At 42.9% G+C, this 25,348-nt stretch overlaps 1 protein-coding gene across 6 annotated transcripts in view; it reads right to left on the bottom strand.

Annotated features, from left to right (window-relative positions):
* Positions 1 to 22,209, bottom strand: part of LOC127044380 (cullin-2-like) — a 38,362-nt gene extending 16,153 nt beyond the window's left edge. The window contains exons 1-5 of one of the 6 annotated variants that reach the window (XM_050939176.1): positions 21,963 to 22,194; positions 16,877 to 17,015; positions 7,501 to 7,603; positions 6,729 to 6,823; positions 89 to 391 (exon numbers count right to left, since the gene is read on the bottom strand). In XM_050939176.1, the coding sequence (XP_050795133.1) occupies positions 364 to 391; positions 6,729 to 6,823; positions 7,501 to 7,603; positions 16,877 to 16,995 (345 nt within the window). In that variant the 5' untranslated portion in view covers positions 16,996 to 17,015; positions 21,963 to 22,194 and the 3' untranslated portion in view covers positions 89 to 363. Of the gene's footprint in view, positions 1 to 88; positions 392 to 5,843; positions 5,924 to 6,728; positions 6,824 to 7,500; positions 7,604 to 16,876; positions 17,016 to 21,735; positions 21,877 to 21,962 lie in introns of those variants that run through there. The other 5 variants (XM_050939177.1, XM_050939175.1, XM_050939173.1 and 2 more) reach the window with 5 other exon arrangements.
* Between the last annotated feature and the right edge of the window lie 3,139 nt (positions 22,210 to 25,348).

Here is a 25,348-nt window from a genome sequence, read left to right as displayed (position 1 = left end):
AGAACTGGACTTGATCCTTATGGAACGCCGTGTATGGGGGTTCGGAGGTCAGGGCTGAGCTCCAAGACCCAAATAACTGACATGATCACCATCAGGAAGGCTACCTTTCACGAGAGGTGCGACCAAGAGTATGTAGCTTGCTGCTCAAATGGGGGACCCGTCAACCAGGCCAGCACCAAGTTCAGGTTTCACTGCGGGACTGGGAGCCTAATGTACGGGAAAAGACAATCCAATCCAATCCCTTAAAGAATCGTCCAGTCATAACATGGGAGTGTCCCTGCATCGGCGGATGGAACGGGCGGTTCTGCCGACTCACGAACAGGTCCACCTCGGGAGTTCCCCATTCTTGGAAAATCCTGTGCATCACCTCTCCGTGTAGCGACCATTCGTGCTAAGAGAAGAGAAGTCTTGACTCAGGTTATCTGCCCATGAGTTCCGGGTGCCTAGTAAGTGGTGGGCTTGTAGGCAAATGTTGTGGGCTATATAGAAGTCTCACAGCCTGAGGGCTTCCTGGCAGAGGAGTGGGCCCTACCTTGCCTGTTGATGTAAAACATCAAGGTCGTGTTGTCTGTGAGAATCCTGCCCACTCCGCCCTCCAGGTGCAAGCGGAAGGCCACGCATGCCAGCCAGACTGCCCTGAGTGCCTTGATGTTTATATGCGGGGAAAGGTCCTGTGCAGACTATAGACCTTGGGTTTGAACACTGCACACCTTGGCTCTCCACCCCAGCTCTAACATGTCAGACACCAGCTCCATGGATGGGAGCCTGACTCTGATCGGAACCCCGTGGCGCATGTTCTCCAGAAAGGACCACCACTGTAGGGAGGAGATCACCAGTTCAGGCACAGTGAGGACTTTGTTCATCCTGTCTCTGGACTAGGAGAACACCATGGCCAACCAGAGCTGGAGGGGCCTCACTCAGAGTCTGGCATGGCGAACCATGTATGTGCATGCTGACATGTGACCCAGGAGCTGGAGGCATGCTCTGGCTGTGGGCACAGGGAACCCTGTGACTGTGTTGATGAGCCCTTTCAGGGTCTCCAATCTGTCCGAGGGAAGGAAGACCCTGCCCATGATGTGTCCAGGACTGCCCCAATAGTCCCAGTGCAGCACATAGAGTTTAACATGGACTTGGTGTGGTTCACGAACAGGTCCAGGGTGGCGCACGTGGACAGGAGGAGCACCACGTGATCTCACACCTGTGACCTGGAGATGCCCTTGACCAACCTATTGTCGAGATAGGGGAAGAGCTGGACCCCATGACATCTGAGGTACGCTGCCACCACACAGACATACATTTTGGGAATATCCTGGGAGCAGTGGACAGGCCAAACTGGAGGACTGTAAATTGGTAGTGCTTCTGCCCAACCGTGAAACAGAAGATGCGCTTCTGCCCCTTGAATATATAATGTGGAAGCATGTATCCTGTGGATCGAGGGCAGTGTACCAGTCCCCGGGATCGAGGGAGGGGGATGATGGAGGCCAGAGAGATTCAATCGAAACTTGAGCTTTACCATGTACTGGTTCAGGCCTTGCAGGTCCATGATGGGCCTGAGCCCTCGTTTGGCATTTGGGATAAGGAAATAGCAGAAGTAGTACCCCTTGCATCTGAACTCTGCTGGCACCACTAGATCAAGTAGCTGCCTCACCTCCAGCTCTAGCAGGGCCTCGTGAGAGGGGTCCTCCAGGAGGGACGGAGGGTGATTGGGTGAGGTAGAGGTAAACTGGTGGGTGTAGCCCCAGAAGACGGTGTTGAGGACCTAACAGTCCGAGGTAAGCTTCGACCACTCTGGGAGAAAAGCACACAACTGGTTGGAAAAGGGAAGCTTTATTGTGGGTGGATTCTTGGTATGAACCAGTAAGTCGCCCCCGGTCATCCCATCAAAACTGACTCTTTCCCACCTGTTTGCCCTTGGAAGGCCCAAGCCGGGGGGCAAAACAGGACTGCCTCTTTGGGCGTTTCTTACAGTCCCATAACTTTTTATAATGGGGCTCATATTTAGAGTGGGTGGTCTGGGTGAGAGCCTGCAGAGGCTTAAACTTGGCCCTGGCCAGAGCCAGGACATCGAGGCCAAGTGTCTTAAGCACTGTGTGGGAATCTTTCAGGCCATGCAATTTCACGTCCATCTGGTCCACAAACAGAGTCTTGCCACCAAATGGAAGGTCCTGTAAGGAATTGTGCCTCACTCGACATCTCCAGATTGAAGGGAGCTATGACACCCTCCTCATGGGACACCTCAGAGGCCATAGGCGGGGGTTTCCTCAAACAGGGGTCACCGCTTGTATAGGGAAAGCCCCTGGTGGGCCGGGTCTGTTTGTTTACCTGCCCCATCTGCAGGTCCGGCCAATCGCGGCTCCCATGGGCTGCAGACCGCTGCTCCAGGCCAAGGGGAGCTGTTGGAAGCAGCACGGACAGGGATTTACTGGTTGCCCCTTCCAGCAGCTCCCCTTGGCCCAGAGCAGCGATTCCCAGCCCATGGGAGCTGCGATCAGCCGGACCTGCGGATGGGGCAGGTAAACAAACTGGCCTGGCCCGCCAGGGCTTTGCCTACACAAGCGGTGACTCCTGTTTGAGAAACCCTGCCATAGATCTTGCAGCTGTACCCGCAGCATCCAACGCTGCCTGCAGGGTTACCTTAGCAGCTGCTGTACCCTCCTCCACCAGAGCCTTGAACTCCCTCTTGTCATGCTCCCGGAGAGAGTCCTCAAATTTGGGCAGAGAGTCCCACAAACTGCACTCATACCACCCCAGGTGGTCTTCATGGTTTGCCACCCTTAACTGGAAACTTGAGAATGAATAAACATTTTCTCCCAAATAAGTCCAGCCTCCTGGAGTCTTTATCTTTTGGAGGAGGAGCTGGTTGGCCCTGCCTCTCCCAGTGGTTGATCGACTCAGCCACCAGGGAGTTGGGGACAAGGTGGATGTACAAGTATTCAGGCCCCGAAGTGGGCAGAAAGTACTTCCATTCCATCCTCTTAGAGATGAGGGGCAAGGAAGCTGCAGATTTCCACAAGGCGTCTGAAATTTGCGCCACCCCGTGCAGTGGTGAGGTCAAGAGGACGTTGTTGCAAAAAAGGCAAATGTGATTCTGGGATGCATTAACAGGTGTGCTGTAAACAAGACACGAGAAGTCATTCTTCCGCTCTACTCTGCGCTGGTTAGGCCTCAACTGGAGTATTGTGTCCAGTTCTGGGCACTGCATTTTAAGAAAGATGTGGAGAAATTGGAGAGGGTCCAGAGAAGAGCAACAAGAATGATTAAAGGTCTTGAGAACATGACCTATGAAGGAAAGCTGAAAGAACTGGGTTTCTTTAGTTTGGAAAAGAGAAGACTGAGAGGGGACTGATAGCAGTTTTCAGGTATCTAAAAGGGTGTCATCAGGAGGAGGGAGAAAACTTGTTCACCTTAGCCTCCAAGGATAGAACAAGAAGCAATGGGCTTAAACTGCAGCAAGGGAGATTTAGGTTGGACATTAGGAAAAAGTTCCTAACTGTCAGGGTAGTTAAACACTGGAATAGATTGCCTAGGGAAGTTGTGGAATCTCCATCTCTGGAGATATTTAAGAGTAGGTTAGATAAATGTCTATTAGGGATGGTCTAGACAGTATTTGGTCCTGCCATGAGGGCAGGGGACTGGACTCGATGACCTCTCGAGGTCCCTTCCAGTCCTAGAGTCTATGAGTCCGAGGGTTCCTCCACCTCCTCGGCTTGAAGGTTCAGGCTCTATGCCACCCTTTTCAACAGTTCCTGGGGGGCATTAGAGTCCTTCTGTGGAACAGATGGAGGAGGAGCCATAATCACCTTTTCAGGGGAGGATGAGGATGGGAGTGCAGTACTCTGCATACCCACAGCTGTCAGAGGTCCCATCACTTGGTCACTCTCCGGGCACAAAACCGGAGATCAACGCCTCACTGACTCCTGTCTGGGAGGCTGAGATAGGGAGGCCAACTGTCTTTCCAAGGCTCTGACCACCAAGCGAGCCACCACCAGTGCCTGCATCGGGGACCACGGGGCCAGCCAAGGAGCCCAGTGACACTGCACCTATTATGGCACCAGTGGAGCAGGCTGTTCAGCCTGACTAGCCCATCCTATTTACTGACTACTACGAAGGGAGGCTGGGCTGGTGTATGACCTGCCACCGTCCTGCGACTGGGAGGAACACTGGTGTTGGGAACAGTGCCGACCACAAGACCATGATCCTAGCGTGGAGGAGTGGGAGTACCACTGGTAGCAGTTGCTCCGTGATTGGCTCTGACAGGTGGATGCATGACAGCAAGATGCCGGCGATCGATGCCTAGGACTGCAGGCACAGTGTCGTGGCTGGGTCCTGGAGCAAGACCAAGAAAGGGAACAGTGTCGATGCCTGTATCCATGACGGGCTACGACAGTCTCCCGGAGACTAGGACCTCTGCTGCCATCTGTCCTAGTCTCGATGGGGCCCACTCCCCTCACGAGGTCTACTGTCCCTCTAGGCAGAGTGGTGCCTGGAACCCCTGCTAGCAGGACCCAGCCATACAACCTGGTGGGGTCGATGGCGAATGGTGTCAGGAACATTCCCTAGACCTTGCACGGTACCGACCAGGCGGTGACTTCAGAGATCCAAGCAGTGGCTTGCCTCTGGACTGGGGAGCCAATGGTGCCCTGGTACCAGCAGAGACATAACATCCCAAGCCATTTGCAAGGCCTCTGGCGTGAAGGGCACCCAGACATCCAGGGAGGTCGGCGCCGAGTGGGCTGGGCTGCTCCGCTCAACGTGAGTTGTAGGTCAGGGATCAAGAACTGCCCAGCGCGGGTCGAGTCTCTCCCTAGTCTTGCTCTGGTATCTTGGGGGAGACAACTTCCTCTCAGCCTTTTTGGCATGCCCTGCAGACTGAGAGCAGTGCCAGGCACCGAAGGGTTGCCACTCACCAACACCACGGTACTCAGTGCTGACTCACAGTGGTGCATTGGAGTTGGAGTCAACACCAACCCCATCAGAGCGGCTTGGAGCCCCTTTCCTTCTTGGTCTGAGTCTTCAAGGATCTGCAAATCTTGCAGCGATTGCTGAGATGGGTTTCCCCCAGACAGCGTAAACAGTCCACATATGGATCACTCACTGCCATCGGCCGCCTGCAAGTGTCGCATGACTTAAAACGCAGGGCAAGTCCCAACCTAGGCACACCAAACTAAACTAACACTCATTTAAACTACTTTAACTATAGGTACTACTAACTATGAATGAACAAGAGTTCAAGAAGAAAGCTGGAGCCAAGTTGGAGCAGAGCAATTCCGATGCACCTTTACTGGCAGCAGGAAAGAACTGGGGGGGGGGGAGCACACAGTGTCCCTTATACTGCGCCATAGAGGCGCCATTCCAGGAGTTGCTAGGGGCGCTCCTCTACGGTACTGCTAGGGGAAAAACTTCCAGCACTGGTGCACATGGTGAGCATGTACACCTCTTGTGGAATGCACATGAGCAATCACTCGAAGAACAAGAAAATGCAAAGTAAGTAAACTTAATAATTTTAGAAACTAACTTTTACGTATATGAAAACTGAATGCTGTATTGCAAGCCTACCATGTTCATTCAATAAGTTCTTAGGAAACCATACACGTTTCCCCCTTTATATCAGAGATGAGAAATAAAATTTCTGTTTTCATATAGAGTTCTTAATATGCAAGTAATTTAGAAAAACCCCTGAGAAAAGCAGGATTTTTAAAAGAGATTATAAATGAGACACGATGATAGTCCTCACCTAAAAAAAACTTGTGAGGCTTAAACACTTTAAAAATCAATTAAGTGTCAAATTTAAAGTTTTACATAATATAGACTAAGAACATCAGTGTTAACAATAGTTTTATTAGCTCGGGTTTTCCTGTCCTTTTCATCCACTTCTCCAAGGCGGTCTCATTCACTCGTGCTGCTTTGCATGGAAAGAAAACAGCTATGCATAAAGGGGTTTTATTTTCCATGTCAATGGGCAAAAATGAAACCTAACAAATCTAACCTAACTACTCTAACCTACCTAAAAGGTACTAAAGTAATAGCCTAATCCCTAGAAGCAAGGGATGTAGATGCTGCCCATGTTCCATCTTGCAGTCACAGGCAGTAAGAAGGAACTGAGTGATGGCTGAGGCCTCACGGACTCCTATAGCGAAAAGCATACAGGACAAGAGGCTATTCAGGGTGCAGGTGCTACCCCAAAGGAAGGACACTGCTGTTCAAAAAAGCCCTTGCATGCAAGATCAGATTCTATTTGCACCAGTGATGGAAATTGCATGGACATTTACTCAAACAATTCTTACATACAGTGACATTAGTAAATTACATTTTTGGACCAACTTCTGTGGGTAACAAAGATAAGCTTTCAAGCAATACAGAGCTCCCTACTATCTTTAATGCAGTGTAGCATGTAGAAACAGAGATGGGAGTTGGCACAACTTGGCCAGCCAACTTTCTGTGGACCACTAGCATATGTTCCACAGATCATCACTAGACCACAGCTTGGGAATCACTGCACTGAACACTAAACGAGACCACAAATCTATTTCATAGAGATAATCATCAAATTATAACATTGTAGTCACTAACGATCTAGGCCATATTCTAACCATGCTACAGCTGCCATCATATTATGTGAGCAATCTCATCTTGAACAGCATCCTTTAGTCAACTCTACAAATTTTTGTCAAACTCTCACTCCAGTGATCTCCAGTTACTTCGTTTACAAACTTGTTGGCAAAATTTACCTGTATAAACAGTCCATGTAGTCTGCCCCTTTACTGTATTCTTCCCAGTATCTATGATACATAACCAGTACTTGTTCCTCAGATTCCAGAACACGCTATGAAGGAAAAAAAACCAAGCCATATAATAAGAGTTTACTTCCAAATATAATGGCAAAATATTGTGTACACATGCATGTGCAGTATTTTTGACAGCATAAGAGAGTCAATTGATTACTATGAGTTTCAATAGTGTACTTCAAGCCACAAGGACAAACTGAGACAGTCCCTATTTCAGGGAAACTGAATTTATACCACCAACTGGAGAAATACAGTTTGATTGACTCAATCAATATATGAATGACAAAAATAGAATTGCTGAAATATCGTCATGAGTACATGTTTATAATGCAAATACTCAATTGGACAATGCTTCAGTAATCTATTTTTCTGTGCTTCCCCATCTCTCCCCTTACTCCTATTTTCAACTTGTTCCCCCAGTAAAATATAAAGAAGTAGAAGACACTTTTGGAAAATTGTTCAAATAATTTTAGTTGAAATTATCCAGTCACACTAAATACATTTACAATCCCCCTGAAGCCAACAAAATTTAACAAAATTAAGATATATTTTGGGTTATGAGACCATGTTTTATACTCTCTTTAAGGAATAGTGAAAGCAGCAAGAATACGTACTCCGAACTTTGTCAGCTACATCTATCCACACAGGACTTGCAGAATTTTTTTATTATGTACAGTGACATAACATGCATAATTTTTAGTCATATAATAGTTACCTTGTGCAAATGGCGTACATGATTTTCCAAAAAAAATTTGGTCTCAGTATAAAGTCTCTCTCCAAGAGGTTCTGGATAGGCCACACATAAAGCATAAATGTCCCTGAGTTTGAAGTCAAGGTTTAAAAGGTTCTTTAAACAGGTTCTGTAAATTTAAGGTTATACTTACGTTTTTCACATTTTGGACAGAACAAAGAGTTACAATGTGTCATACAGCTGTCTGCACAATACTCTGGATACCATTTCTTGGAACAGTAAGACATTAGGCATACATTTTTAAAACACACTGGCCAAAGTACACATTTAGACACTAAACAAATGGCCTGATTTTCAAAGTGCTGGGTGTCCAACAATTCAGTGCTCAGCACTGGTGAAAATTCAGTCCCTTATTGTTTAAAGATGAATTTAGAAGTCTACATTTAGGCACACTTTTTAAAGTCTTGCATAATTAGCTTACTAAAAGCAAATGGTCTTAAGATAAGTTACCACTTCATTGCATTTTTAGAGATGTATGAACTCCGCAAATTACCAGCACACATACTAAGAAAGAAATTTGTGTGTGTTTTGGAATCCTAGTACACTTCTACCTTGATATAATGCTGTCCTCGGGAGCAAAAAAAAATTACCACGTTATAGGTGAAACTCGTTATATCAAATTTGCTTTGATCTGCTAGAGTGCGCAACTCCGCCCTCCCGGAGCACTACTTTACTGTGTTATATCCGAATTCATGTTATATAGGATCGCGATATATCAGGGTAGAAGTTATTAAACAATTGTATTAGTACAAGAAGGCTTTTGTAGTGGAGACTAAACAATGAAGTAGATGGATTTTTGATAAGTATTTATCTTGCTCTGTAAGAAATTTAACTTCACTGGTTTCTGAAGCTGAGACTTCTTACACAAAATTATTAGTGTCCCTGTCTAAAGGAGAACCTCCTAGGAAGTTACAGTATTTTATCTTTAACCTAGCTCTTAAAGGAAATCCCTAGGAGGTTCTTTTTTAGACAAGGACACTAACAAACAAAGCCCACAAAAAAAAACTCCACCATACATGAACATTAGGTAATCTCAAAACCTGAATAATTACTTCTGACTGTCAACCAAAATAGATTCTTTTTATTTGCCAAAAATCATCCCCACCCTATACACAATTGTGAGTATGATATTAGAATTTTTACGCTTGCTATTTTTGGAATATGGAGAGAAATGGACACTGAAGAATGGATCCACTTCCGCTCTTAAGACTTGCTTAAGTAAGTGAGACTAAAGCAAGCACAAAGCATGTAGTTTGGAAAGTTCACTAGAAAAAGTAATTTTTTTCAACACGTTTACTTGACCAAGTAAACAATACACATTTTAGAATAAGGATGATTCCCTTACAGATGGCATTAGGAAACTAGGTCTTTTTTTTAGGTTAATATTGCTTAGTAACCTTTTAAAAGTAGAAATGCACAAGAAAAAATGAAACCCATTCATGCTGATCCAAATTTATGTGATCATCCATGCTAAAAGTACAGTATCAGAAATAAACCTTTGCATACAAAAATGATTTTCTGAACTGCAAGATAGCACACATACCCATTTTCCTCTAATCATACACTAAATTATTTTAGGATGGCATGTTTGCATGCCCGCTAAAAGTTTAAAAGGAAATGGACTGCAGGCAGGCATTTGTTCATTCAACAACAAAAGAATACACAAAGAGGTTTCAAAGAAAATTTCCAAACTAATTCTTAGTTTTAAATGCAAATAACAATATGAAAATACTGAAGTACAAAAATAAACAAGTCAGAAAGGGGTTTATGTGGCAGCTGGCATCTTAAAAGCCAAGAACTGTAAAGTTTTATATTAACATAATACTCCACACACAGTATCAGATTACAAGAAGACTTCTCCTCAGCCTGCAAAGAGGGAAGGAAATATTGGGTAGAAATCCTGGTAAATGATCAATACATTTGTTTTAACAGTGTGGTTGGCACCATGCCAATGATTCATAGGGACACCACATTAGAAAAGGCAGGACCTAGCTGTACTTCCAGGTTGATAACTTAGAGCCCGGATTAGTCAGTTTGAGAAATTTTGATACATGGGATGAATGGATACAGTAGGTTCTCTCTGGGGAATTAAGGACATTCACTATGTTGCCATGTTGGAACACATCCATTGTCTTCAGGAAGGAATTTCTATGGGTATATGACATCTTAGCTTTCAGCAGGCTGCTTGATTTTTCAGGGAAACAACATGCAAATGAGCCCACTTTCCACAATACCGTAGCACAGAAAACAAAATAGTGGAGACTAAACCCCTTTTTTTATCCTGTCAACAGACAGGCTGGGGTTCGCTGCAGGGGTGGAACCCAAACACAGAAGGTGTGGCAGAATGATGGTAGGAGTGGTCTCAAATTCTCCGTTACAGAATGTCACCACATCCTCCTGGATGGAGGTCAGTGAATAGTTCTGTGCATTCTGATTTTGGGGAGATAATTGGCTTGGAAGATGGTGGGGAAGAGAAGGCATACAGGCGGTGGCTTAGCCATAGTTACCAAGACACCAATTCCGTGGCATTCTTGTCCTTGAAAAGTACATCTTTGTATTGATATTTGACACACAGAGGTTCAAAACTTGGTAACTCCCCACTGGGATACTAAAGACACTTACTCCCAGGTGAAGCTGCAGCCTGCTTATCCACTCTATTGCAGTCAAGCGTGAACCTTCTTGAATAAAAGCTAGCAACTGAATCCACTGAAGTAGGACTTGGGTATCTCTAGAGAAAAGACTCCAGGATTCTACTGCTTATTTACTATTCTATAGTCAAGACTTTGACATGGATAAAGACACGTGCTTAGTCCAGGCAAGACTGTAGGGCTTTCATAGTCTGATAGTTCCAAACTCATGTGGTAACAGAAGACAAGTTTTGACTCATGGTTCCCCTTCAAACTGAGCAAACTCATATCCATATCTCTTGGTGGAATCTTTAGCTTCTCCTTCAGGGAGCTGTGTAGCCAGCTTCTGAGGCTCAAACTTGCAGAGTCCTTATGGGCCCAAGGCAAGATGTTTATACAGAACACCACAGTACCCAGCAACCCCATGAGGGTACTAATACCTCTGGACAAAGTGATAGAAACCAGTTTCCATGCTGAGCTTGCTGATTTTCATGAGCAAGATGTGCCTTCAAGTGCCCGAAGTGCTCACTGTGCCATTCTTCTTGGGGACCACAAAGAATACAGAATCAAGTTCCCTAAATGCTGCTCTCTCAGTGGGATAACTTAAGTGCCTCAGTTTCCAAAAATCAGAGGTGGCTGTGACACTGTACGTCACTAATAGACTGGAGAAAGCTGAGGATAATTTGTTGTGAGGAGCAGGATTAATGTAGCTCCAGAGCATATCCTGTGTATATGTGATAGTTTGTTTATCTTTAATATAGAGAGAGTTTGCCTTTACTTTAGCGCGATAAAGAGGCATCAAATTGGCTTTTGCTGGATCTAAAGAGGCTCTGGAGATTAACCCTAGTTCCCCTTTCCATCTTCATTCCTAGCCTTGCCAATGTATGGAGACTTTTCTCTTTTCTTATAGCTCCAGTTCAGAAAATCATCCATCCTTGTAGACAGTAAAGGAATTGTCCCTTTCACTAGATGCCATAACTGCTTTGCCCAAATGACTCAACACAAGCTTTTTTTTAAATAAAACACAGATGAAGCTACTTCACCTATCCATCTGCCTTCCAGGTAAGCAAGCACACCTGCCTAGGTTAGAAGTGACAGCTAAAATAGAGAATGTAATAGTGTCAAATGAGACAATCTGCCACAAATGCAGATGGCAGAATTCTCTCTTAGTACTAAACTTAAATTTGCTTGCCCGACAGACCTAACTCATCATTCAATGCTAGCCTAATAAAATAAAATTATTCAGGCTGTCAAAACACCTGCCACTGCATGGGGAGGGATAGCTCACTGGTTTGAGCATTGGCCTACTAAACCCAGGGTTGTGAGTTCAATCGTTGAGGCCGCCATTTAGGAATTTATTTGAGGATTGGTCCAACCCCCTGCTCAAAGCAGGACGTTGGACTAGATGACCTCCTGAGGTCCCCTCCAAACCTGATATTCTGTGATCAGAATTCTTCTCTAAAAAAATACTTTCCAAAAAACCAAATAGATCAGTATCCCTTATCTGGAAAAAACTTTATACTCAACTAAGAAACTACAGCTAAAGCCACAGCTAGTTGAGGTATCTGCACAATTACTTCTTGGCTTCTGTAAGCATGCTGAATATAAGCAACTGTCCATATTGTTCGGATTTCACAGGGGCTTTCCACTCTAAGCAAATAATTTTCTTTATTGATTTGTGCACTAGTATCACAAACTCCTGTTTGACCCTTCAGAAAAATATTTAATCAGGTTAGATCTGCAGTTTCTCTGGCCTTTTCTGGCCAATGGAGTCAAATACTAACTGAATCAGACACACACTCTCTTGAATACAATATCAGGAATAAGAGGGAAAAAGTTTTGGGGTTCTTCCTTCTCCATCCTGGCACAAGAGTAAGCTCACTTTCTTTCTCGGTTGAAGTGGAAGAGCCTTATGAGTAGCAGTGAGACACAGAATTATGTTTAGATTTTGAGTACTTCACAGATTTTTCTTCTAAACTGTTGGCTCCGGAAACAGAGGCTAAAAAAACAAAAACACAAAAAACCAAAAGAAAACAAAAAAAAAAACCACACAGAGTTCACGTACATAGCTAGCTTAGCGATACTGGAAGTGATTCCTCAGCCAAACTTGTCCTCACAGTTAGTTAAAATAAATCTCTCTTCCCTCACAAGAGAAGCGCTTCTAAGAAAGAAAAAGGTGATTAAAAATCCCTGCTGATGTCCTAAAACCAAATTTCCAAACTTTAAGACATGCCTACCCATTTCTGTCCTGAGGTCTCTCCTGTCCTTTTGGGAGATGGGATGAAATTCTGCTTCTACTATGCAAGGAGTTATCTTGAATAATGGAAGCCAGCAGTCCTTTTATTTCAGCCCCTAAACCTGACAGCTGGCCGATGCCAAATAAGTTGAGGCACAACTGGCAGATGTCTTCAGGTAGAGAGAAAAAGTTGCAAGAGCATGTGTGTGACATTGTCAATGGCAGCTGCCACTTGCACTGTGCCTGAGCCAGCAATGCAAAACTAGGCTCACCTCAGGCTAAGGAGAGAATCTAGAGAGGGTAAATAAATAACATCAACATAACCTCTGAGGTCCCCAAATCCTCCTGAATGCTCACATCCCCAGGTTCAAAAACCCATTCAGATTAGAATTATATAGTAGCAGAAGTCTCTGAACTGATACACATCAGACAGAAGCAGAACTTCCAGATGACTTGTCCGTGCGAGAATTCTCTGGAACCAGCTGACAAGGGAAGGACACATCCCATGCTGAAGACTGGCAGCCATGCCCATTCAACAGACTCCAATGTGAGAAGAATTATGCTGTCATCCTATTCAAATATGTAATTAAGATGGGAGTGTCAAAATAAATACGAAACGTAAATCCAGACTCCCAGATTTCTAGTCTCTGGCAGAATCCTTTGTGAGATTTTAGGGGGAAAAGAGCAGGAAATGCTGCTGGCATTTCATACCGAATTGAAATATTCTATATACAGGGTCCTTTATTTTGGGTGTCCATCAGTCTATTTGATTGGCTGAAAAAGTGACTATGCAGGCATGAAAAGCAAAGGCACTTGGAATTCTCAATTAAATGTGGACCTTGATATTGCGGAACAGAAAAAAAGGAAAAACAAAACACCACACTATTCTGCACTGTTGAACATCCGCTTTCTAAAGATTTACTTTTACTGTTAAACAGTGTGTGAAATAAAAAAAAAAGCAGCAGTTAGCTACCTTAGCCCAATAAAAATCTGATAAAAGTACAGGTGTCCTGCAAGTTAATGCTTAGAAGCTTTGCCACACCAATTTGTTTATCACATTAACTTTCTAAATTTAAAAGTTACTGTAAGTATCTTTGCTATTGAGAGTAACAAGTTTTAAACAAAATCAAATTGGCATCTGTACTGTGATAACACTGCATAGTGAAATAACACCAGACCGGTTTTATTTCTGCAGCGGTGCAAACAGAGGAAATCTGAAGGTCAAAGGTAGCGAAAAAATGAGTCATGCTTTAAATAAAGAGCCTATGAGTTGTTTCTCATCAGAAGCAGGTAACACTATTCAGTTGGTATCCCAAACTCATTTATCCTGTTTTCCTCATTTTAAAGACAATTGCTCTAAATAAAAAGACACCCCAACAAAAAGAAGAACAAACCTCAGGCTCTGTTGGAACACAGGGGAGAAGCAAATTCCAGAAGTGAGGTTATCCTTTGAGAGGACCATCCCTCATTGAAATGCCAAGACTCACTTTGACCATCCAAGCCCATCTCAACTACTGCAAGTATGTCTCCATTTCTGCAGTGTACGATAATACACTGCTACAAAATGTGGTCTAGAATCAACTGGATTCCTTTCACTGTAAATATGCCGTTTCTAATACCATACCACATTTAAAAAACCTAAATACTTCCTCCTCCTCTTAATTCTTCATACCATCTTCTGGTTATACCATCGGTTTATTTAAAAAGTTGATAGTATAAACAGATCAGACTGATCAATGGTGCTATAATGAATAAGTGTGCTAATAGTGAGAGAGTTTTAATACTACACAGTTCAAAATTCTTTAGTCACATTACTTCTCTAGGTTACCAAGTCTAATAAAAAGCAAGAAAAATAATACACATTTAAGAAAAATTAGTACAAGGTTAAAGCTCTTGCAAATACACCTCTACCCCGATAGAATGCTGTTCTCAGGAGCCAAAAAATCTTACCGCGTTATAGGTGAAACCACGTTATATCGAACTTGCTTTGATCTGCAAGTGCACATCCACCCCACACCACAAGCACTGCTTTACCGCGTTATATCCAGTCATGTTATATCAGGGTAGAGGTATCTAAAATCTTGACTATCTTAAGAGACAGTTTAGTTTGGAACAACCTATGTTTATTTAAGCAAGACATCTGAAGTGTGTGTGTGTGTGTGTGTGTGTGTGTGTGTGTGTGTGTGTGAGAGATCCACTTTAAAAAAAACAAAATCATGCAAGCTGGCTTTTTAAAACTAGCTTTTTAGTTTTTTAAGTGTCACTGTAAGAGCATCTGAATTATTAAATGATTATTTCAGATTTGGATCAAACTAACACTAACTGTATAGAAAAAAATTGGTAACGTCATTAAGTTTTGAATACCCACCAATGAGACTTGTGTTGAAGTATATAATTTACTTAAGCTAGAAGCAGCTCCCAAAAGAGCCAATCTACTTATAAACTACAAGCTGACAGAAGCTCATCATGCTACGCAGGTGCAGAGGGTATTCCAAGAAGATCTCCTCTCCTATAGCTGCAAGATGCCAAAATAGTCACTATGCTGCCACCTTCCTAAACATGGAGTTAAGAGTTTATGACCACTGGGGTACTAGCAATTACACCAACAGCCTCCACTAAGCAAAATTTGGGAGTTTGCTAGTGTGCCTTCTCTAGCTGACTGATGTTCAGTGAGCTGCAGAATAAGTTCTGAAAGGGGGAATCAGTACAAAATTGGTCATGTATGGTTCAAAAATAATCTAGATGTTCCTCACACAAATGTTACAAATTGGGGTTATATAGGAAAAAGGTAATATTTTGAAAGATTTAAAACAAAAAATTCAGCTCCAGTGATGTATGGAGTAACAATTTCAAATGTTTTTGAAATGAGAAAAGGTGCCAGCTTGAATTTTTAAAACAAAGGCTCCCATGTACAATTTAAAAAAAAAAGAAAAAAAATGCTGTAGTGTGTGATTATTAGGGCAGAAACACTTATCTTATTCCTTCGCAGGCTCTTAAAGTGTGTAAAACATAAATGTAAATTTTATAAGTATTTTGAATTACTTTTTTAAAATTCTGGCTAACTTCTACAGCTCAGAGCTACAACCTTGATTTATGCATCGAGATTGGAACATGTAGTTCTTAAACAGCTTATTTTTGGTTTTCCTGAATTGCACTTATGGTTAAAGAGTAACAGAACAATTTGACAAAATGCAAGTCCTCTCAAACCCAAATCAGTAGTGACTTCTTAAATTATAGAAGTAACAGTGCTTTTAAGATCTGGTTGTCCTAAAGACAGGGTGAGAAGTCGTGACTCCAGAAGTGCAATTATAAAAGGGTTTCTAATGCAAGAGCCACCAGAGAATTTATTGTCTTTGAAAGTGAGGTGCAAGTGGACTTGAAACCAACTCAATTTTATGTTGTTCTTTAGAGACAGCAACATGGACACAATAAAAAGCCATCTACTCTGAAATGCAAGCACAGCTCGTTAAACAGGACGTAGACTCAAAAGGCTCTGCTTCCCTTTTTGTACATTTATGTGGTAGAAATCTATGTATCAAAATCTGCCCTATAGTATAAGGACTCTTAGATCTGAAATTTACTGCTTGTCAGAAGGATTCAGATTGCAGGTGAGTCTGAGAAGTCACTTAGAATTCACCCATTATTCCCCACTACAAGGCAGCTTTTTCTCTGAAGGAAGGGGGGGGGAGGGAGTCAGTAGGTTATGCCTCTATTATTCTACAAGCCTATTTTAGTTGCAACAACAATGTTTCTCTCTCATAACAGAAGATCCTTCACATCATAAGATTATATGTAAAAGAGAGAAGGGTGAGTATCACCACAAACTACATTTAAGAAAAAATTTATCATCTTTGGCTGTTGGAGAAGAATAAAATGGTAAATGGCATTAAAGCAGGATGTGAATTGATAATGTGGCAGAAGCTTTTGCCCTGGCCACTATTAATTCAGGAAGTAATTTAAGTTATAAAGATGTATAAATTACATCTTTACATGCTATCAAGAATACTTAGAACCAATAAGTGGTTTAACTTCCATGTATAATTAAAATAGCTTGCTTATAAGGATGAGGAGTCTCAACCCATAGAGATTTTGAACAAAGAACAGTTCCAGGGTAGTGGAAGACTGATATAAATGAGTTTAAACACACAACATACCTCTTTGGAAGGGAAAGAAAACAGTTAATAGGTGTAACCAGAGCTGTTTTAAGATTTATCCTGCTGAAAGGAATGTGAAAAACAGATTTGATTATTTCCACTTCTATACAAAAACAGTGAAAAACAATCACATTTGTATAAAACCACAGGTCTTCCTCTCAATGCCTCATCCAAAACTCATTTGAAGTCAGTGAAATAATCTCATTCGTTTTAATGGGCTTTGGATCAAGTCCACATTACTGTGTTACAAAGTGCGAGGGCCACGCTGTGCTAACTATATTTTTCTACATATGAATAAAGGCGAAATTCTGTTTAAAGGATACGAGAAGCGGTCATTCCATGTCGCTCTTTCAACATAATCCAACATTACAACAGCTTTAATTGTTGTAAGAAGTTTGTTCCATGTTTCATCAAAATCAACTACTCGTGGTTTCAGGGACATTGTGGGGATTTAGTGTTAATCTGTAGGGGAGAAAAAACAAGTGTTAGTTTCAACCTCCTAAATATTAAGAAGCAGTCAAACAGCACGTTTCAAGGAGTTTTTAGAAACTAACTGGTAGAGCCCTAAAACTCTTCTTCCTTTAAAGCAAATAGTAATTTCTTTAAAAGCATCACCTTGAAACTCTCTCTTCATATCATAACTATGTACACTGGTGTAACATTGTGCATCAAGGACCCCATATAAAAATTAAATATGTACCTCTTATTCTAATATAAAGGTCACAATCTATGAAGACTAAATTTAAGGTCTCTAAAAAGTAACATCTGTTAAACTGCACTAAACAGTGTGTTTTTAAACAGGAACATTGAATGTGTACAACTTTATGAATTGTGATTTGGTTGCTTCCGAACAAAATAATATTGTCCCTGCCCTAAGGAGCTTACTTTCTCAGATGATGTACAAGCATGCTGAATACATTCAAGTTAGTATTGTGTGTCCTACATCTACCTCAGACCACCAATATTTGTCATGAACATTTGTCAGATCATGCACAAAACTCTAGCCATCCACCTCTTACTCTGATGATTAACAATGAAAAAGTAGTTCTGTATTTTTGCTTGTCAAAAAGGTGTGTATTCCTCTGGAAAACACAAATATAAATTTGCTATACTGACTATACATATTTTCACATGCACACACAAAATAAGCATCAAAGGGTTAATATTGTAACCCACTGAAGAAACGTATTTCAAAAAATAGTATTTGAACTCGTCCAAATGCTGCTAACAGAATGAGCAAGTGTTAGTAGCTTAGGCAACACATGCTTCCCAAATGGTTTTAATAATGTTATGTGAATATCTGGTAATCCTAAAACCAGGTAAAGTTGACGCCACATGTTGTGATCAAACTAGTGAGCCACAGGTTAAGGGATGACAGTCAACTTAAAACACAGCAATTACCATACTAGATCAGACCAGTGGTCTAGCTAGCACAGCAGGCTGTGTCTGGCAGCAGCAAGAAACAAAAATTAAGAAACCCTGCATAGACAATGGGTCTATGGGCAGGGAAGGTTATTCCCATAAGATAAAAGTTTCCTCCTTATCCCTTTCAGTTAAGAGTTAGGCTTATGCTCTTCACATGCTGTTACATAGTTCTTAACACTTGATGGTGAATTGTACAGACTCTACCCTTGAGACTTGGAGATGATCATGCTTGTGAGCTCTATATACATATCAGGTACTTACACTATTCTAATTGAATCCCTGCACTTTCATATCTTCATGATTTAGTACCTGCAAGGATCTGACAAATAGTCAATGGATACTGAAGAGTACAGCATTCTGCAGCTGAACTACTTGCAGTGCTTGGTCCATTAAAAGCAGAAAGATCTGTATTTGTACATTCTTAATTAGAGATGCCTCCTCACAATCCTTCATATTGACACTGCTTGAATACACAAGGTTCTGTAGTACTTATGAACTTTTGCATGAGGAGGAGGGACAGAAGGAGGCAGTCCATCCTTAAAGTCAGACGTGTGGTGTAAAATTTTGAGTTGTGCACTGCAGTATTACAATGTGATCTCCTACAATACTGAAGTGACAATCCTTAGGCACTCAGTTACAGGTTTAATTCTGCCACCTTGAACAATACTGAAAGTTCATCATCATCCAGAAAGCCCATCCTTTGTTATGTATCTTGATCTGTTGGAAAATTATTCGTGTTTTACACTGAAGCCTTGAAAGGATTATTGTTCAATGACCTTAACTGTCTTGTTCCGAGAGAAAAATAGTCTCCTTTCTCAAGGAGTAATGACTCCCTATTTATGACAAAGCTGATCAACTTGAAGGGTACTAGCCTAGTAACATTTACGAATTCACTGCATGTGTCAGCACACTCACCTACTACCTAGTAACTGATGGCTGGAGTCTTCACTACTGGCTGAAAACTATCCTAAAGTAGCATTCTGTATTTTGGCAATAACCTTGCCTCCTTACTGAATGGTTCCTAGCCCAGCGGATTACGTAGTTGCTGCGTACGGCCTCTATACAATGTCCAAACAGAATCTGAGGTCAGCAGGGATTGCTTGAAAGCAATAGAAATAAGGCTATTTACAGCTGGCCTCAGAATGAAGGTGGAATATCAGTGCTTCAAAGAGTCAAAATTCTGAGAAGTAGTAAGGTAAAGCCTGTCCTATACAAGGAAGTAAAGATCCGGATATCTTTAGATAAAAGCCAACTCAATCTAGGTCCCAAACTCGTGAACAAGAGCAGCTTTTTATGCTACTGGTATACTCCTTTGCAAGGCACAGGAAAGACTGTACACATGTAGTCCCCCTACAGAAGTGCATGCTTGCGCATGAGACAGAAGAGCACCTGGCCACGAACAAAATAGTTGAAATTGATCAAGTGCTGTCAAATGCATACATTAAAAAACAAAAAACAAAAAAAAACACAAAAAAAAACACCACACACACCACACAAACACACCTCTTTTCAATATGCCACAGCAGCCAAAAAGACAAAAAGTGTACTAGACTGTATTTAATATTGGCCACTTTCTCTAAAACGGATATAGTAGAAATAGAGGGTGTTCAGATTGCCTTTGTCAGGGATCTCCGAAGCATGGAAAAACTTGCATATAAAGACTGCAAAGATTAGGTCTGTGTAGTTTGAGAGGACACAATGCGGGAAGACGGGAAAAGCATACAAAATAATGCACGATTTAAGATACAGTATATCAGGCACTTCTATTTCCCTTCTCCCACAATAAAAGGGAAATTTAATAAAATTTAAAGTTTTGAACTGATAAAAAGAAATACCTGTAAAAAATTGGCCCATGGAACTCATCACTAGAATAACATGAAGGCAGAGAGCTTAGTAGGATTCTGAGTAGTATTGGACATTTATACAGATGAGACTATCAAGCTACATCAAGATACTGTCCTAGAACTGGACCCTTTTTCCTGCTAAAAAACAAACTTACTACTATTAACACACACCAAATGATGTACGAGTATTTTCAGTTTAATATAAACATTCAAAACATTTATAAAATGGACACTACTATGTTTAAAGAAAAGGTATTTTCCAGAATCCAGAAATAATACATTGCTACTATTAACATGAATTGACAAAAATGGCAACAAGTTATAATAAATCCCAGGAAAGGAAGAGATTTGAGGGGTATGTATTCCAAAAGGAAGATGAACTCCACTAAAAGAAACTAAGAAATAAACCCCAATAAAGCATGTCTTTGGCAACCAACAAAAATTAGTAACTGGTCTTGATCTAAAAGGATTAATCACACAATTATATTAAAATGTGGGAACACTTCTGATGAGACCTAAGCAGGTCATCTCTACTCTTTAAGAGTTTGAAGGCTCCCATGACACTTTTTGTACGAGCAGGGATTAATAGCCGTGTCCTCACATGTCAATAAAACGGTTGTGTAGCATGCTGTGCACCAGTTTGTTGCTGCCCCAATTCTATCTAAGTATCTCTACACAAGGAAGAGTTTTCTCCCTGTCATGAGAAACTAACTTGATTGAAGAAAGTTTCTCCCTCATGAGGTATACACGACCAATGACGCTATATTTCAGTGGTGCTAAATATATGTAATCTGTATAGCAGTTTCAGATCCTTTGTGACAAAAAAATAAACCCACAAATGTCAAATATTAACTGGTTTGAGATAGAGTGCTTATTGGAGATGGATACATTGCTGGAGTTAAAACTGCAATAAAGTATTTATATAAATTTCTTTTTATAATTTCAAAACATTTTTAGATGAACTAATTAATCCTCTGAAATTTCAGTACGGCTTGCCTATAACGGGGTGTTACACAAAACACTCCTGTGTTTAAGTGTAGCTACAATGTGGACACACTACACTAATATAATAAGCAATAAACTAGTGCAGCTTCAGAGCAAGATGCATCAGTGCAGGTTTTCTCTACACCAAGAGTTTGCACCAGTGAAAAACCAGGTAGATACACTTTAACCCCATCACACATTAGAAGCAGCAGACAGTCTTTGGTTCCCATCATCAGATGTTCTATTTATGAGTGGGGGGGCTATTAAATGTGATAAATGCAGATTGTGTGACCACATGCAGGTCCCAATAGTTCTCAGCTATATAAATATGTTGTGAAAGCAAAAGAGACACAAGGGTGGAGTGCGGGAGGCCAGCCAGGGGAAGAGATATTGGCTGCTTAAATTAGGACTCGGAAAAGATCCAATTTGGCCAAGTCCAGCAGCCAGGGGCCTGGAAATCGCCCAGGAGCGGAATCAGTGAGCGGGCGGTGGGCCCCTCACCTCCCTGCCCCTCCACACCCACATTATTCACTCCCAAACCAAAAGTGAAACTGGCGGGGACGGGCGTGTAACATTTCCCCGGGGGGCGGATGCCGGGGCCTGCGAGGAACAACTCAGAATGGGTGCAAAGAGCCAAACATGGCCGGGACCTCAACCCGGCGGGGCTCAGCGTGGGGAGGAGAACAAAACCCGTCACGAGGGCGAGAGGTTTTGGGGAGCAGCCAACAGATCCCGGGGGGGGAGGAGTCAGCCCTCTCGGGAGGCGCAGGGCCAACAAATGCGCTCGGCAGTAACATACCGCTCCGAGCCGGGCCCAGGGGATCCAGGCCGTGCGCGAGGTCATGCCCCCTCGGAGCCGGGGGAAGCCCTCGCTCCGCTTCCCCTCGGCGTTCGCTAGGAAGCCAGAGGCGCCTCCAGCGCGGGGTTACCTGGCAGGAGAGGCCTGAGTCAGCAGAGCCGGCCGGCCTCTCTCCTCCGTGTCCTGAGGCTGCAGTCCCTGCCCCGCTCCCACTCCTCACAGCGCTGCCATTACCCAGCCGCGGCCCCCAGCCCCGTCTCTCCGCCGGCGCCGCCACTGCACTGCAGACCGCGGGGTGGCAGGGGCAGCCTCCCTACACTCCGGCCCCATCGCACTCCGGGCCTGCCTGATACTCACCCACCTCCCTGCGTGCGCCTCAACTGACACAGCCGGCCACTGCGTGCGTCTGCCCAAAGGGGCTGGGCGAACGGCCGGGCCTGGCCGCGATGCACCTCTCCCCCGGCCGGCTTGGTACAGTCCGCACTACGGGAAGCGCAGAGGCTCTAAATTCATTCGACTTCTGTTACCGTAAATAACTAATTGGATTCCCCTTAGCGCGGGGCCCTCATGCGCATGCTTCGCGCTGCTTGTTCGGATTTATTGCTTTTCTCCACAATGCGCATGCGTTACTCACCAGCTTCAATATGGTATTTTCTGCGCATGTTCCCGCCTCCCAGTCTTCTGCACATCGCAATAAATCAGTCTCTCACAGGTTGAAATGGGATCTCGGAGGGGCAATCGAAGTTACGCACATGGGATTCCTTCACACCGGTCTTCTGCTCCACAGTCCCAGCTCTGCCACTCCACCACGGCTATTGCACCCACTGTGCCTCACATCCTGCACACGCACCAATGCTGCGTTCTCCCATACAGCTGCACCACACACATCTCCCACCCCACACGCCTCCAACCTTCCATAGAATTAAAAACACAGGAATAGATACAGTACAAGAAACCCTCTAGCTGGGAGATGTGGGATAATCTTTCCGCCCAGGAAGGTCTCATCCTATACTCTATTAGAGTCCAATTCCCTAGGAGGCGAGGGAGTGCCTCTTGCGAGGAAGAGAGGGAGGAGGGGCATGCAGACCTCCCTCCCCCTTCCAAAAAGCCCGCTCTGCATTTTCTTGTTATTTACTATTGTATTCAGAGTCAGACTAGACTGAAAATAACTACTATAAATAAAGAAGATGCCTATACTACAAGACGTACACTTGAAGGCTAATCACAGGCATTTATAACAAAATACCTACATCTCTAAACACACGTTTACAGCTAGCTCCCCTGCTATCTCCACTATCAACGCCTCCCTACGACCTTCCTCGCCCCGCTGTGAGAACAAAGAAGGTGTTCTTAATCGATTTAACTCACGCAAGATGACAAGCCAGTTTGTAGTTTACACACAAGTTAAAAACACTTTTTCCCCTAGTGAAGGCAGTCCACGTGTGATTACTTAGAGCTCTCACCCACTTCTCCGCATAATTTATAACAAATATCCCACTACCCCTGAGATTCTCACAGCTTGATAGGCTCCTACCTGTGATGGGATAAGAGGGAAGGTCTTCATGGATTAGTAACTGATTAAAAGATAGGAAACAAAAGGTAGGGATAAATGGTTTGTTTTCAGAATGGAGAGCAGTAAATAGTGATGTCCCCCAGGGGTCTGTACTGGGACAAGTCCCATTCAACATATTCATAAATGATCTGGAAAAAAGGGTAAACAGTGAGGTGGCAAAATTTGCAGATGATACAAAATTATTCAAAATTGTTAAGTCCCAGGCGGACTGCAAAGAGCTACAAAAGGATCTCACAAAACTGGGTGACTGGGCAATACAATAGCAAATGAAATTCACTGTTGATAAATGCAAAGTAATGCACATTGGAAAACCTAAACCCAACTATACATATAAAATGATGGGGTCTAAATGAGCTCTTATCGCTCAAGAAAGAGACCTTGGAGTCATGGATAATTCTCTGAAAACATCCATTCAGTGTGCAGCAGCAGTCAAAAAAGCAAACAAACAGTCAAGCAGTCAAAAAAGCAATGTTGGGAATAATTAAAAAAGGGATAGATAATAGGACAGAAAATATCATATTGCCTCTATATAAATCCATGGTATGCCCACATATTGAATATTGCATGCAGATGTGGTCACCCCATCTCAAAAAAAGATATATTGGAACTGGAAAAGGTTCAGAAAAGGTTCAGAAAAGGGCAACAAAAATTATTAGGGGTATGGAAAAGCATCTATATGAGGAGCAATTAATAAGACTGGAACTTTTCAGCTTGGAAAAAAAGACAACTAAGGGAGGATATGATAGAGATTTATAAAATCATGACTGGTGTGGAGAAAGTAAATAAGGAAGTGTTATTTACTTCTTCTCATAACACAAAAACTAAGGGGTCCCCAAATTAAATTAAGAGGCAGCAGGTTTAAAACAAAAAGTATTTTTTCACACAACACAGTCAACCTGTGGAACTCCTTGCCAGAGGATGTTGTGCAATGCTAAGACTATAACAGGGTTCAAAAAAGAAATAGATACATTAATGGAGGATAGGTCCATCAATGGCTATTAGCCAGGATGGGCAGGTATGGTGTTTGCCAAAGAAGCTGGGAATGAGCAACAGGGAAAGGATCACTTGATGATTACCTGTTCTGCTCATCCCCTCGGGAGCACCTGGCATTGGCCACTGTTGAAAGATAGGATATTGGGTTTGATGGACCTTTGGTCTGACCCATTACGTACCTCCCACCCGCAACAACTCCTCATGGTATTCTGCATAGCTGCTTCTTCAGCTTTCATTGAGGATATGCTGTGGGAATCAGCAGTTGCCAATCACTGGGAAGAGTGAACATTTTATTAGCCAAGACATAACTTAACAGGCTGCTGTTTTGCTTAATGATCCCTTTTGCAGTTTGTCTAAGTTGGGCAGTATTGCTAAGTTCCACCACAGACCTACCTACATTGGCCCCTCAAAAAGGTGTAAACTAACTTATGTAAAACTAACATTTTTATAGGTTATATATACTCACAGTTGACTTTCCCCCACCTGTCCCTTATCTCTTTAACTTCCCTTCTGCTCTTCTCTCATCATGCTGAATCAAACCTGTAAACCAGCTCCTCTCTTCAAGAATGTAGTCATTTATGAATGGACTCTCTGAAACAAGACACCCCACTACAGTACTCTCTACTTTTCTCCAAGTCTCCTACCCAAACAAACAACCCATCAATCTTTTACCTTCACAGTCTATGAATTCCTTCCTAATATTAGTTGGACTCAGGCATCTCCTTCCCAGATTGTGCTCATCTCTCATTCCTCCAGCAGGCTAGGCCAGTTTTCTCTTGACCAGGGACCTGGCTATTTGCATCTCTCCCCACCCAGAACACTCAGTGAGCAAGATGATGACTTCTGTGGTCACTGCTTAGCACGGGGAGGAGAACAAAACCCAAGAGTGTTTGGGTCATACAAGGGGGACTGTTTCTTTGCATCCCTAGCCCCAGATGCAAATCATGTAGGAGAGAACGAGCCCCTTTTACCTTACCCAAAGCAACTGATAAAGCATCCTCAGGGTAGAGCAGCTGATTATTACCTCAGGATACAAGGCGGCTACAGAGATCAAAAAGTGATTTTCTATTTTGGAAGGTGGGGTTCTGGACTGCAGAGAGCTGCAGCTTGCAGTCAACACCAGGCTCTGCCTGCTCGTGTTAGAGTTACATAATGTTTAAATAAAAATAATGTAGTT

This window comes from Gopherus flavomarginatus, chromosome 2 (assembly GCF_025201925.1).
Source record: "Gopherus flavomarginatus isolate rGopFla2 chromosome 2, rGopFla2.mat.asm, whole genome shotgun sequence".
NCBI classification, from domain to species: Eukaryota; Metazoa; Chordata; order Testudines; family Testudinidae; genus Gopherus; species Gopherus flavomarginatus.
This window is presented reverse-complemented; position numbering and strand designations above follow the sequence as displayed.